General features: G+C 43.8%; 1 protein-coding gene across 1 annotated transcript in view; it reads right to left on the bottom strand.

Annotated features, from left to right (window-relative positions):
* Positions 1-518: 518 nt before the first annotated feature.
* Aplip1 (JNK-interacting protein Aplip1) overlaps positions 519-13,659 on the bottom strand; it is a 63,472-nt gene continuing 50,331 nt past the window's right edge. The window contains exon 13 of the mRNA XM_065428358.2: positions 519-7,931. Coding sequence (XP_065284430.2) covers positions 7,859-7,931 — 73 coding nt within the window. The 3' untranslated portion in view covers positions 519-7,858. The remainder of the gene's footprint in view (positions 7,932-13,659) is intronic.

Genomic DNA, 13,659 nt, shown 5'->3' with positions numbered 1-13,659 from the left:
AGCAGCGAAGCAGACGACCGTGCAAGACCGAGCGAATGCCAAATGTCGCGGTGTTCTGTACCAACGTGACCACCTGCTGAATCATCACACACACACATCTCCCAAGAAATAACACTGAAAGGGCTTCATAGAAAAGCTATTAAATTATTTAGGGCATTCTTGAGCATTGAAAGCATTTTTAGGTTTTCGAGGTCAAGTACCCCCATTTAACTAACTATGTCATGTCAGTACTTTTTCTAAGAATTACCACATAATGAAATAACACTTCTCGGGTTTAGACATTAAAACATAGGTGTGTTAAGATATTGCCTCCAGCTCCAACCTGTCATGACAGTTGTTTGTCACAACTAAGCACAAATCATGCTACAAGCCCAGAATCTATAAACCCAGAATCTGTGAGCTGCGTCCATCAGGAATCTCAAAAACTGAAAATTTATCTAGGCAAGCTGCCTGTCATTCCTGTCTTACATTCAATTCAGACTGCACATTTGCACTGGCCGACACCCAAACAACACAAGTGAACATTTTGCACCAGGCATCATTAATTTCATTCAAATAAGCTCTACATGGCATTTTTGTAAATACATGCAGATATACATGAACACATTTGTCTTTCCATATAGCGATCAGGAGAAAAGAAAGGAGTGGGGGGAGCACAGAGGTTTCTGAGCAAATCCTCTCACAGCTGAGTAACACACTCAGATGTTAATAAAATATTGTGGGTGCAATATACCAAATCTGTCACTAAAACAACAATAAAACAAAAGCAGCTGTGAATAGATGATTCAATACAATAAAAAAACATTCTTACTAAATTTACAAGAGTGTTACATTGTGCAACATATCTGTACAAATTTGTGGCACATGAGTACACACTGAGCATTCAAAGTGCTGGCAAAGCAGCAATCATCAAACAAGGAATACGTTCTCAAAAACATCATACAACAGCATATTTCCCGTTTCTTTTTTTCATTCAATTCAGAAAAACAAATTGTAGAGCTTTGGCAAAACATGAAATCAGAAGCACAATAGCTTCAACGATCAAATGACAAAAAAATTTTTTTTTGTACAATCATACTTTCAACACTCACCATCTATTATCTGAGGTCACCTAGTTTATCAAGTCGCCTACAAGGCATACATGCTATGGCTAACAGCTTTACAGATAGTGCTTTGTACAAGACATTTGTCAGAAAGGCTGTAGCCAAACAGATGAAAAAAACATTTTGGTGGCTGCATGTAGTCACAAAAACAAACTATTTCCAAAGCAACGTGCACAGTACAACGAACACGGCCTGCACTAAATATACGGTGGGTTAGGAAACAGGAAAGCAGAAGATGAGAATGCTGCTTTCTTGAATCGTATTTACAGGTTGTAAACAGCATGCCACTTGCATAAAGTGACAAAAACATCATTAAGTAAAACTTGCAAAGACAAACACAATCGCATGCATCGGACAATGCCAAACAGCACAGCTTCTGCAGCAGCAAAAATGAGCAAAGGGATTGAAAATGCACAAGACAATAAAATAAAACCTTTCCGTAGCCTACGCACTATGCTCCATTGCACAATGTGTATTTTTCAAAATACACTCTACAAAAAATGTAACATTATGGGGAGTGCTCATTAAAAAAAGCACTATTCCATTCCCATAAGTAGCGAAAAAAGCTTCGTATGATGAGCTAAAAAAGTGAACAAGCGGAACAACTAGACTAGTTTCACAAAATGGGTGCAAATATACAAAACTTTCTCATCTAAAAAGCGCTCTCAACAACATTCAAGTCCCGTTGCCCAAGGCAATAAGAAAACGCAGCGCATTTGGCGATAACACAACATCCATACACCGTGCACTCGAGGTGGGTGCAGGCCGACTGTGATAGTCCTCAAACTGGATGGAACTTCTGCTTGCATGTCCACCACGCAGACTGCCTCTATGGCTGTCATGTTTACTGTGGGTCACAGCAATAGAGTATCAGTTACCATGTGATGAACAAGCCTAAAGCAAGCACTGATTGCGGCTCTTGTGAAGGCAAAGGTACCACTGAATATCCAGAGAGTAAACCGCACATGCATACAAATCTTCATGACGAAAACCTAATTAGCTGAGCTAAAAGGAAATCGAGGTGTATGCTCACTGTTACTTCGCTATGACAACGCACACTAACGGGCACAAGATGAACACTAACTGGGAATGAAGACACAAAATGACATGAAACTTTGTCAGTTTATGTTTTCGTTACGTTGGTGTTCATCTTGTCCCAGTTAGTGTGTGTAGTGCAATAAGAACGTATAACTAGCCCAATTCATCACTGTCGCGATGCATGTGTGTTGTAGAACAATTCATGTCCTAAAATTACTCTTGCCTCATACTTTTAAGCATCATGATTCATCTGAACCGTGAATGTTAGCCAAGACATCGGGTTGCAGAAGGAGACATTTAGCAGGCTTCGTAATGAGTCACCACTGTGCCTTCTCTGGATTCACGGTCTGCCTTCTTCAAAGTGTCACCTAAATGTTTCTTCGTGCCTTGATTACATTTTATACTAGAGGTTCTGATGTGGAGATGCTAAATATCTGCCCCATCCCCCACAAACCGAACGTCACCACAAATCTGCAACATGCAGTAGTATTGAGGTGAGAGACTAAGTGCTGGCCCAATGTCACAGAATCAGGCATGCAATTGTGTGGCTCTGGTACTAGTCCTATTACTTGGTGAAACCTAGGCCACAAAGCAGTGGTACCTGTTGTCATGTACAGGTACCATGCAACACCCTGTGGGTGTGTCACTCAATCAGGCCTGCCATTCCCCAGTACTGGTACCAGTTAAAGCACATGGTGACACTTAACCCAGAGTGCTAGTACCAGCCACTGTGTACTGGTACCAGCACCACATAAGAGCAAGCATGACACAAACGCACGTGCCTGTGATGCTTGCCTACCTACCATACAACACTAACTCAGCTACTGTGCTGTAAGCACACAATATAAACGTATAGACGTATAGACTACCGAACAGAGTTCGATATGGTTTCACTTGTTCGTGTATGAAACAGTTCAAAATGAAGCTGTTTTAAACTAAAGGCTCATTTTTACTCTGGATGCCCGGTAACATGACTGTAAAAGGCCAAAACCAGGGAAGGTGCACCAAAAGAACCAGAATTAGGCGTTATGGCATTACAATGACGTTTGTGCACTAGCATATCTACTGCTATCAGGTATTGTCCACCTTGTGGAGAAAGAACTGAGGAGAAGCCACGACAATCTGATGTGCACTATGAAAATCAGCTCGATGCAACCTCATTAATTAGGCTGGGTTGAAATGCAGAAATTTCACATTGCCTCTGGAGTAGCCAGAGTACACTTCTGTTTGCTGCAGCAGCACATTTGCAAGGAATACATTTCTGTGGCCTGCAGCAGGATATCATGGCCACTGAGGCACTGTGGCGAGTCACACTATGTTACATTTAACACGAAAGCAAAAGAAGTTTGGTCAATATTGTTGATTTTCAAAGAAAAGGAGAATGCCTCTTCCCACTGCTTTATCAGAACTTTTAAAAGAGAATGTGGCGACGTCTCTGCATGGTCCACTGGCTGAAAGCAGGCATAGGCATGCAGCACAGCATGATCTCTGACATGACCAGCGTAATAGTGCTTTTACTAAAGATGGCTTAAACTTTAAGAATTTACACAGCTCTTCAAGGCATGACTTTCTCGGCAACAAGGTGATCTAGTCCTCAACAAAGTCGTCATAAGATAAATGTTGCGACGTTTCTGGACGAATAACTAGGTGCACAAATCTATGCCATTTTGCCTTAAGTGTCCATTCAAGAGCCTGCCGCTAAATACAAATGCAGCAAAACAAATAAAGTGTAGCGAAAAAAGCTAATGCCCATATGGATTGCACAGCAATTGAGGATGTAGCTGCCTTTGTGACCGTACTAAAAAACACCCGCACAAGATAAAATGCCACGCAGAAAAAGACATACAAAGTACACTACTTTTAAAGGGGACACTTAGGTTCTAATAAAGTCAATAAATCCATAACACTTGTATCAAAGGAAAAAAAACAATGGCTGATAGGACAGACAGACGTAAATGCAATAAGAGCTCTGCATGAATTCATGACTTAACTGCACTGTTAATTGGTACCAATATAATTGGCGAGTGCATGGACATGGACATGATAAAGATACAGCTAGTAAAGAAGAGTGGGAAACACAGCTGCCAATTAAACTAAGCTAATGCGCTTCAGTTTAAAGTTCATGGCAGCAAAAGCTATCTGTAATTACGATAACTGCAGTGGCAAACAAAGGTGTTTTTCTGATGTGGCATGCAGAGAGCACCAAATGCACAAAAGGTTGGATAAAAATTTTCCCTAGCTCGTACTGATTGCTGTGCCCTTTCCCTCAAGTAGGTTAGCAGGAGACCTTCAATAGTCTAATGGCAAATGCACACAAACACTCACTTGCAACCTTATAATATGCATGTAGACGAACTGCACTGAGTAACACCTGTGCACTAAAAGCATCAGTCCGTTTTCAAGTACTGTCCCTCTCTCTGGAAGTGCTGCCTCTAGGTCAAAGTAGTTGGTGCACTTGTGTAATGCTCCTCCTGATTCTGGACATGTGGAATAATAAGTTATCAGCTTTAAAAGGCACTAAAGCAATATATTAGGTCGAGCTTTAAATGATTAAGTTTCTGTAATAACAAAGTCATCATTCATAGTAACAACACAGCTTATGTACGCAAAAGAAATGATGGAAATGAAAAGTAGGAGCGGCGCCAACTATTGTGGGTTATAGTACCAATCATGCAACTTCAGCACTGGTTGATTCATGAAGGTCGGCAAAGAGGAAGGTCATGTGGGGATTACGTTTACTGATTCATTTTGGTATGAGCAACTGAAGCTGAGCAGCAGCGAGACGTTGGGTGGCAATTTTTCCTGCAACATTCATATGATGGCACACAGAAAACAATGATAGATTTCTAGACGAATAATCTACAGATAAAATTCATCTCAGTACTTTCCTTCAGTTTCCATTCAACATCCAGAGCATACAGTGGACTGTGATCAACAGTGTGTAATAGCAGTGATGGGGCAGGCACACACCTTTGATCATCATGAAGCTGATGCAAAAAGTGTGTCTTTTAACTGCAGCTTGCAATGTGAAGAAGAAGGCTGGCATGGCCGAAATTCAATCTTGAATTCTGTAATTTTGTGCGTACAACTAGCAATACCCCATAACTACCAAATCCCTGCAACAAATCAGCAACGGGTCAACAAATGGCTTGAGAAATGACCTCACCAATGAGGTGCCTATAAATGGACGCCATAAGTGCCTAATGGAATCACAGCTCGGTAATTATGAAAGAGTGTTGCTGAAGTACGCTGACTACATATTCAGTCACGGGTATTGTTCCAGTGGTCAAGATACAAATGTCAAGTATGAATATGTGGATGAAAAATTTCATAAAAACACGAAAGCCAAAGTCAAGGGGGCTGAGAACATTGTGCCCCCTTGGCATCTCGCTCACTCCAAACAAACACAGAAATAAAAATGGAGGATTCCACCATGGCATGCTACAGAATACAATGAATACTGAACACAGCACACCAACAATCCTATGTCGTCCCACACTGAGCATTAACGGCACTTCCATTCCCAAAAGACGCACCCCCGCTCACTCATTCTGTGCCAACAATTCTGAAACACTTCTCATACATGTGAGACATAAATCGCACCTTCCCATTTCAAAGCAAAATCGAAATAACAGTCACCGCAGGAAAACCAACGCTCCATTCAACATTTCCAGGTAAAGTTTGATGGACAGCTTATTTGACTCTTGAGCACAGTCAACATTGACTGAACAAAACAATGTGGTCTTTTTCAGTTTCTTTCTTTCTTCGAGGCTCAATTTTTTCAGAACACACTATGCAACAGCCAACTCTATCCATTTATAAGGGGAAAAGAAAAGGAAAAGATTACCGAGGTGCTGGTTATCCCATGACACTCAATACAATTACATCACTCTTTGACATGAACCCAAAATTGTAACGGATTTTGTGGTAATGTTAAGGGACGCTATAGAGCAACTCGAAATGACTTCAAGCTGCTGAAGTATTCTTTGAAAGCTCTACTGTCTTTAAGTTGGTGAAGAAAGCTTGGTGAAAGTTGGTCAATAAGAACAAAAGCTAAATTTAACATTTCTGTTTAATTTTACGCTAATACCTCCACGTTGGTACATTAATGTGGCAGCCGATTTATAAAAGCGTTTTCTCATATCGAAGCCACTTTCACAAATGGAAATGTCTCCAGACTTGCTAGTAAATCTGTGGCTCTTTCAGAATGCACAGTAGTTATTTTTTACTGATAACAAATTAACCACACCAATGTCTACCGCATGACATCATTGCAAGCCGGTGTGGGGACCTAAAAGGGCGGCATTACTACCCATCTTTCATACGTGCATCTTTTCTGGCCTAAAGGAAATGTACCTTGCCTAAAGATAACAATAACTATTGTGCTATCGCAGAGTTGGTTATCTACTGATACAGCTTTTCAAAATAACCTTCCTTAGCATCCCTTTTGAAGATGGGCTTTTGACATGTAGTTCGTGTGCCTGTGTTACTAACACTTGTGTTGCACAAATACCAAGAGGAGTTTTCTGGGGTAACTATAAACAAGTAAAAACAACAGAAAGGTTCAAAAATTTAAAAAAGAAGAATGTGGTATGAGTACGCACTACTACATTGACTTCAACCTTGTTCTGGTTTCAGGGATGCGCGGGAGCAAGTGAGCACGTTGAAAAGTAGAGCACACGGGAAATGCAAGAACATCCGAAAGGATGCATTTTTGAAAATGGAGCAACCAGGGCAAAGCAATGGCAACCTCTCTGAGCATGCGTCATTTCCTCTCTTTTGATAGCCACCCCTGAATGACTACATTTCAATAAAACAGGAGGCCATATTTCGGAAGTATCTCTTCAAAAGATGCTGCTTTCAACTGGGGCAATAACTAGGGCAGCAGGTGCGAGCATAAAAAACAAGTTCGCTCGATTGGAAATGACTTCTCAACAACCAGCTGTTGAGTAAAGAACAGATTCCATGCTCATACCAAAGTTATTCAGAAGTATACAGTACGGTCAACTTTTAAAGGGAACACCCAGCCTGAAATCGATTACACAAGGAATTGCATAAAGGCCTGCAAACAACTTTCTGCCTGTAGATGTCTCCAACCGCATTGTATCAGCCACCTTTCTTCCTTAAAGAAGTGCTGCAGCTATTAGTTCATTCTTTTATATTTTATATGACGATGCTGCAGCCCAAATGACTATGGAAGGGGCATTTTGCAGATACACTGAGAGCAACATGGGACTCAAATGCCTTAGTACATAAAAATAATGCAGAGAAAGTAAAGGTAAGCTCCATCATGTACTAAAGCTTATAACAGCAAGCCATAGACATAATAAATGCATCATCACAATGGCTCCATTATGAGCCAGGTGTCCGATTAAAAAGTGGACCATACTGCACATCTAGCACGCAGCCAAATCAAAGTTAGCACATGTGTTTTCCTTGATGTGCCTTTGCTTTTGCATTGCATGTTGCACTTAATATAAGGTGGTCTATACCTCTGCGATTTGATATTCCTTCTTTAAGCGATCAAGGCAACAGCGTTGCCGCGTAAATAAAGAACAGCAAACCAGGTGCTGAGCACAAACAAAAATGCACAAACATTTCACTGCGCCGGCATATCACACACAAAGATGTGCAGCCAAAAGTCAGTGCATGTAACTCTCCAAACGGAAGGGTGGAGGCAATCCCTTGACTGCTGGCTCCCTCTCACCAGTCCACATTCATTCTATGTAAATATCTTCCACAGGGTAAGCCATCTCGATGAACTTCTGGTAGAATTTTCGAAACGCTCGCCTGCATTCAAAAAGGCAGAAAATGTAGATATAGACAACCATTTGGTCCCATTAGGCTATACATGGTTACACATGTAGCCTATTAGGTGCACAGACACAAAGGACTAGTCACGAAAATCTCGTGTCTCACTTCCTTATTCCCGCTGTTATACATTGCTGTCGTCTGCATAATTAGTTTGGAAACTCGGTCCCTTGAGACAGCAGCTTCCGACACATCATTTAACAAACCAGTTTAATATGTGCACATCGCAGCATGGTTGTCAGCGTGTATACCAAGTTGATATTTTCAAATTCCCCCGAGTTTTCCAGGTTTTCCCTGACTGGTTTCATAAAATTCCCTGAGTGACAGAAAACTTCGTTTTATTTCAAGACGGGCTCACACAATGTCCCCCGATGCTGTCACTCTCCAGTATCTTAAAAACAAAGAAAAACTACTTAATCCAGTTTTAATAGTAAGGAGTAGTGTAAAGAAAACAGAAGGGAGGGGTTAGTGGAATGCATAGCAAATAAAACACCCTCAAAAAAAGAAAGGTGAAATCTGTTGCTTGAACATTCTAAAATACGAATAAAAAGGAGATGCATGTAGAAGAAAATATTTTCAATAAGAGCTAGTTCATTCAATTGATAGCAAGCTCATCTGTATGAGGCCAGAACTTTCTCACAAGTAATATTCTCTCTCATAACAGCCTTTAAGTAAACTTCAACTGTTCTCACATACTCTCAGCCAGCGCACAATGCTCAGTGTTGCATTTCACTGCTTTAAAGAGTTTATTTTGTTCGCACAAGGGGCGCCTGCATCTCGGCATCATCCAACACTATTTTTTTGTGTGAGCTCAAGCTCCTTCAAAGAAGCAGTGGCACGCTTTCTTTCCCGTTCATTCTTCAATGCGTAGGTCCTTTCTGTTCTCGTCTTCCTTCTGCCGTGCGTTCATCCCACAGACTATTTGAAGCATCCTCTTGGTCAGTTGTAAAGTCGTCTGATTTCTCCAACTCCCTAGGGGCCGCAAAAATGTCCGAAAAATAGGGCAGTTCGAAAAAATGAATGCATGTATTTTACTGACCTTAAAAAACCCCTCAGCAGGCCCGATAACAAATTTTGGTTGCACGCTGGAAGTTGTTACATGTCCTCTAGGGAACATTCTGCAGCAAAAAAAAAAATTTCAGATCAGATCATTAATAGCCGAGATAGAAATATTTTAGTGCCGCTAACCCATGATTTCAGGAGGTGAGCTCCACTGCCAAGCAAGACACTCTCTCCAATCGCCCCGTCTAACCTCCGCAAGCGAAATTCCTTCCCTGAGTTCTCCCACACCGGACCTCAAGGATTGCGTGACACATACAACAAGGGCCCCGCCTTCATTATTTTTCTCCTTTCTTTTTTTCTTTTTTTCTTGTGACACTGCGCACTTGCGCTGATGGTGTCGCATGCGAGCTGCTGCGATTGTCTCCTTTTGCGCAGCGCACGATTTAGCGTACTGTGTACGAGGACACCTGACTAGCTGTGCAAGTCAGTGCTACACGAATACTGAGGCAGACACAAGCGGATCACAGAGCATGATCCCGCGCTTTCAGTGTCTGTGCGGGCGATTGCACGACGTGGGAACAAGCAGAAGAAACAGAAGTGCATCTCTTGCTGCAGTGTGAAGTAAAACAAAAACATGCAGGCATTCGGTGTGTGTGTTTTATTATTTCTCTAAGCTTTAATTCGTCTATTCAAGCAACACACCACATAAACGCCCCACATAAGAAGTGCCGGGGGTCAGCTAATGACACTAACAGGAACATGCACCGCCTGATTTCACATCGGTGATTCCAACTCCGTTGCAACTTTCGTCATTCTCCCCGACTGCTGCAAAGACCTCATCTTGGGAATGGATTTTCTGCGAGATCACGGCGCAGTCATAAACATTCCAGAACGTGTGGTGACGTTTTCTGTCAGACCACATGGCAACACGATGAACGACGGGAAACATGAGCGTTTGTGAATCGCCAGCGATGTGACCATTTAGCGGCGATCCTGCTGTCTTGTGTATGTATCCTGCAAGAAGCCCTACCATGGGGATCTGATCGCAGAGTAAATTGTTGCACTCCTGCTCACGCAAAGTGTTTGCATTGCTAGAGGCATTCTCGACATGACTGATGGGCGTGCGGAAGTCCTCATGAACTTCAGCAACGAACGCTGTCACATCCAGAAGGGTAGCGCAAATGCATACTGCGACGACATCACCCAAAAGATTGTTTCGCTCTACAAGAAACGACCGTGCCCCCCCTCGCCACCTTTGTCTGTCGAGGTCAGCTCCACCCTGTCGCCTTCGGAGTGGCAGCACCTGTTGTAGCTGATATACCAGTTCAAAAGATTGTTTTCGACTACGTCAAAGGTCAAAGAAACACCACTGACCAAGCACCATATCATCACAGATGACAGTACATGGCCGATTCAATTAAATCCCTACCGTGTAGCTCCAAAGTTACGTGAAGAGATTAAAGAACAAGTTAAGAAGATGCTCGAGGATGGTGTGATACAGCCTACGAAAAGTCCTTGGGCACCACCTGTGGAATTAGTCCAAAAGAAAGACGGTACTTCGCGATTTTGCATCAATTACTGCAAATTAAACCAGGTCAAGAAGAAAGACGTTTACCCGCTGCCACACATCGACGATTCGCTGGACAGGCTGTGGCATGCACATTATTTTTCATCAATAGACCTACGAAGCGGGTATTGGCAGGTTGAGGTTGATGAGAAAGCTTGTGAGAAAAGTGCCTTCGTGAACCCCAATGGTCTTTACAAATTTAAAGTCCTCCCTTTCGGTTTGTGCTCAGCACATGCCACGTTTCAGCGTCTAATGGATACTGTACTGTCAGGTCTGAAGTGGCAAACATGCTTGGTCTATCTAGACGACGTCATAGTGTTCTCAGCTAAATTTGAGGAGCACCTAAGCCGATTCTGTACTGTCAGGTCTGAAGTGGCAAACATGCTTGGTCTATCTAGACAACGTCATAGTGTTCTCAGCTACATTTGAGGAGCACCTAAGCCGATTACTCACTGTTCTTCCAAGCTTTACGCTAGGCTGGCCTGAGGTCAAAACTCGAGAAAGCTCATTTTGGTTTCAGTGAACTGTGCTTCCTCGGCCACATCGTCAGTCACAGGGGTGTACAACCTGATCCAGACAAAATAAACGCTGTGGCAAATTTCCTCACACGGTCGGACAAGAAGGCAGTGACGCGCCTCATGGGGCTGTGCGCCTATTACCGACGCTTTATAGCAAACTTTTCATGTATTGCTTCGCAGTTAACACGTCTGACACGAGACGATGCTCCCTTTCTGTGGGGGCAAAATGAGAAAGCAGCATTAGCGAACTACGCCAACGCCTGTAAACGCCTCCTGTTCTTGCGCACTTCAACTAGCATGCACCTACAGCACTTCACACTGATGCGAGCAATGTTGGTCTGGGTGCCGTTCTGATGCAGCGGTAAGATGACTCCGAAATAGAAATCGCCTATGCTAGCCGAACTCTCTCTCCTACGGACGAAAACTACTCGACTATCGAGAAGGAATGCCTCGGCGTGGTGTGGGTTATCAAATTTCACCCATGTGTATATGGCCGTTCATTCAAAGTTGTCAGCGATCATCATTCTATTTGTTGGCTGACTAACCAGAAAGATCCATCTGGCCGTCTGGCTCGCTGGAGTCTTAGGCTTCAGGAGTTCGACATGACTATAATTTACAAATCAGGGAAAAGGAACACTAACGCGAACTGCCTCTTGCAGTCACCCGTCAAGTCTGCACGTACCAATGACATTACGCTGTACGCTGCATTTTTGGGCACCGTCGACGCCATCACCTTTTCACAAGAGCAGCACCACAACCCAGAGCTGCTCCCACTAATTAATTTCTTGGAAGGCCAAAGTAAAGACATTCCGCAACCTTATGCAGAGGACTGCAGTCACTTTGTCTCCGGAACGATGTTCTCTATAAGAACTTTTCTGCGAGTAGTAGCACATACCTGTTTGTCGTACCGACATCACTTCGAACAGAAATACTAAAAGCGTGCCACAATGAAACCACCGCAGGTCATCTAGGCTACACGAGAACATTTTCCCAACTTCGACGCAAGTACTACTGGCCAAAGCTAACCGCTGCTGTAAGACATCACATGCAAATGTGTACCGACAGCCACAGACGCAAAGCACCTCCCGGTAGGCCTGCAGGTCTCTTACATTCGGTCGAGGTACCAGGCCAGCCATTCACCCAAGTTGGAACGGATTTGCTGGGCCCATTTCCAACTTCTACAGCTGGCAAGAGATGGATCATTGTTGCCACCAATTACCTGACATGTTACATGGAGACGAAAGCTACCCAGCGGGGCACAGCAGCCCAAGCAGCTCATTTTTTCATCGAATACATTGTTCTCAGGCACAATGCCCCAAAAGTTGTCATCACAGACAGGGGAGCTGCCTTCACTGCCAAACTCCTTGACTCGGCTCTCAGACTCAGTGGTACAAGCCACCGGAAAACAACCGCATATCATCCCCAGATGAACGGACTGTTAGGAATGGCCTGCCGAGATGCAGACCTGCAAGTTTTCTCAGCCAGCTGCAGCTGTGAGCGTTGCGAGCTTCCTCGAATAGAACCATGGAAGCCATTACAATTGCTGCAGTGACTCCTTCTGCAGGGACCACGAGGTGCCGCATGACTAAACGCAATCGGCGGACCAACTATTATTAGTGAAATCGCTAACGCCTTCACGGTTTGACTGAAGCAGGGGGATTTCCTGGAAGGAGATGCCTTGCGGTGCCTACTCACGGGCCTTTGAAGATGCCAGACAATGGACAGCGGCGGAGGCCACTGTGCGAGGTCCGCTCGGGGATTAAGAGGCGTCTGCTTGGGGCAAGCCACGTGTCTGCGAGAACCTGCTCAACTCGGTTTCTGGGAACCCAAAGTGTGTGCGTGAGCCCTCCTCCTCCAAAAAGGCGGGTCGACTGTGTTGACGATGACGTCAAATGGTTCTCTCACGTAGGGAACTAGGGACCAATGGAGTGTTTATAAGCAGCTGTTACCGGCTGCTAGAGTGCGCTCATCGTCATGCTCGTATGTTGTAGGCTTCGTCTTGCATGCTCCATTTGGGAGCCACGCTAGACTGTCGAATGTCTCTCTTGTTTAAAATGTAAATAAACCCTGTATGCCTAGTTCCTCCCAAGTTCCTCTCTATGACCCACAACCCTTACAAATGGTGGCAGCGGCGAGGTCGACCGACAAACCCTGACAACTGGATGCCAGCGATGGGATCGTCCTCCAAATCTTACATCTGGATGGCAGCGGTGAGATCGGCCTACGGCTCGGAGATCGGCCTATGGCTCGTAGATAGGCCTACGACTTGGTAGACAGCAACGGCAGCTCACAGACTTTGGCACATGGTGACCGACCGGTATCCTGATCAAGTTGGAGGCGACTTGGGATTGACCACCTCTTGTAACTGACTGGTTATGGCAGAGGACTGCTGATATGGTGCTGTTTCAGTGGGTAAGCATTTGGTTTTGGCCATAAGATTTACCAGGCTACAATTTCGCTGGGTTTGTTGATTTTATTCGCTGGGATCTTTTGCTTGTATTTTGATCTGCATGGGTATCGCAGCAAGTATTGTGTGACAGCAGAGCCAAAGCTTTAAGTAGCGACCATGGTCCTAATGTGTTTGACAAGAGCTGACCTGTCGTAGTTGTGTGAAAACATT

The sequence above is a fragment of the Dermacentor albipictus genome, chromosome 10, assembly GCF_038994185.2.
Source record: "Dermacentor albipictus isolate Rhodes 1998 colony chromosome 10, USDA_Dalb.pri_finalv2, whole genome shotgun sequence".
NCBI classification, from domain to species: domain Eukaryota; kingdom Metazoa; phylum Arthropoda; class Arachnida; order Ixodida; family Ixodidae; genus Dermacentor; species Dermacentor albipictus.
Note: the sequence above shows the minus strand (reverse complement) of the source record. Positions and strands in the feature narration are given on the sequence as shown.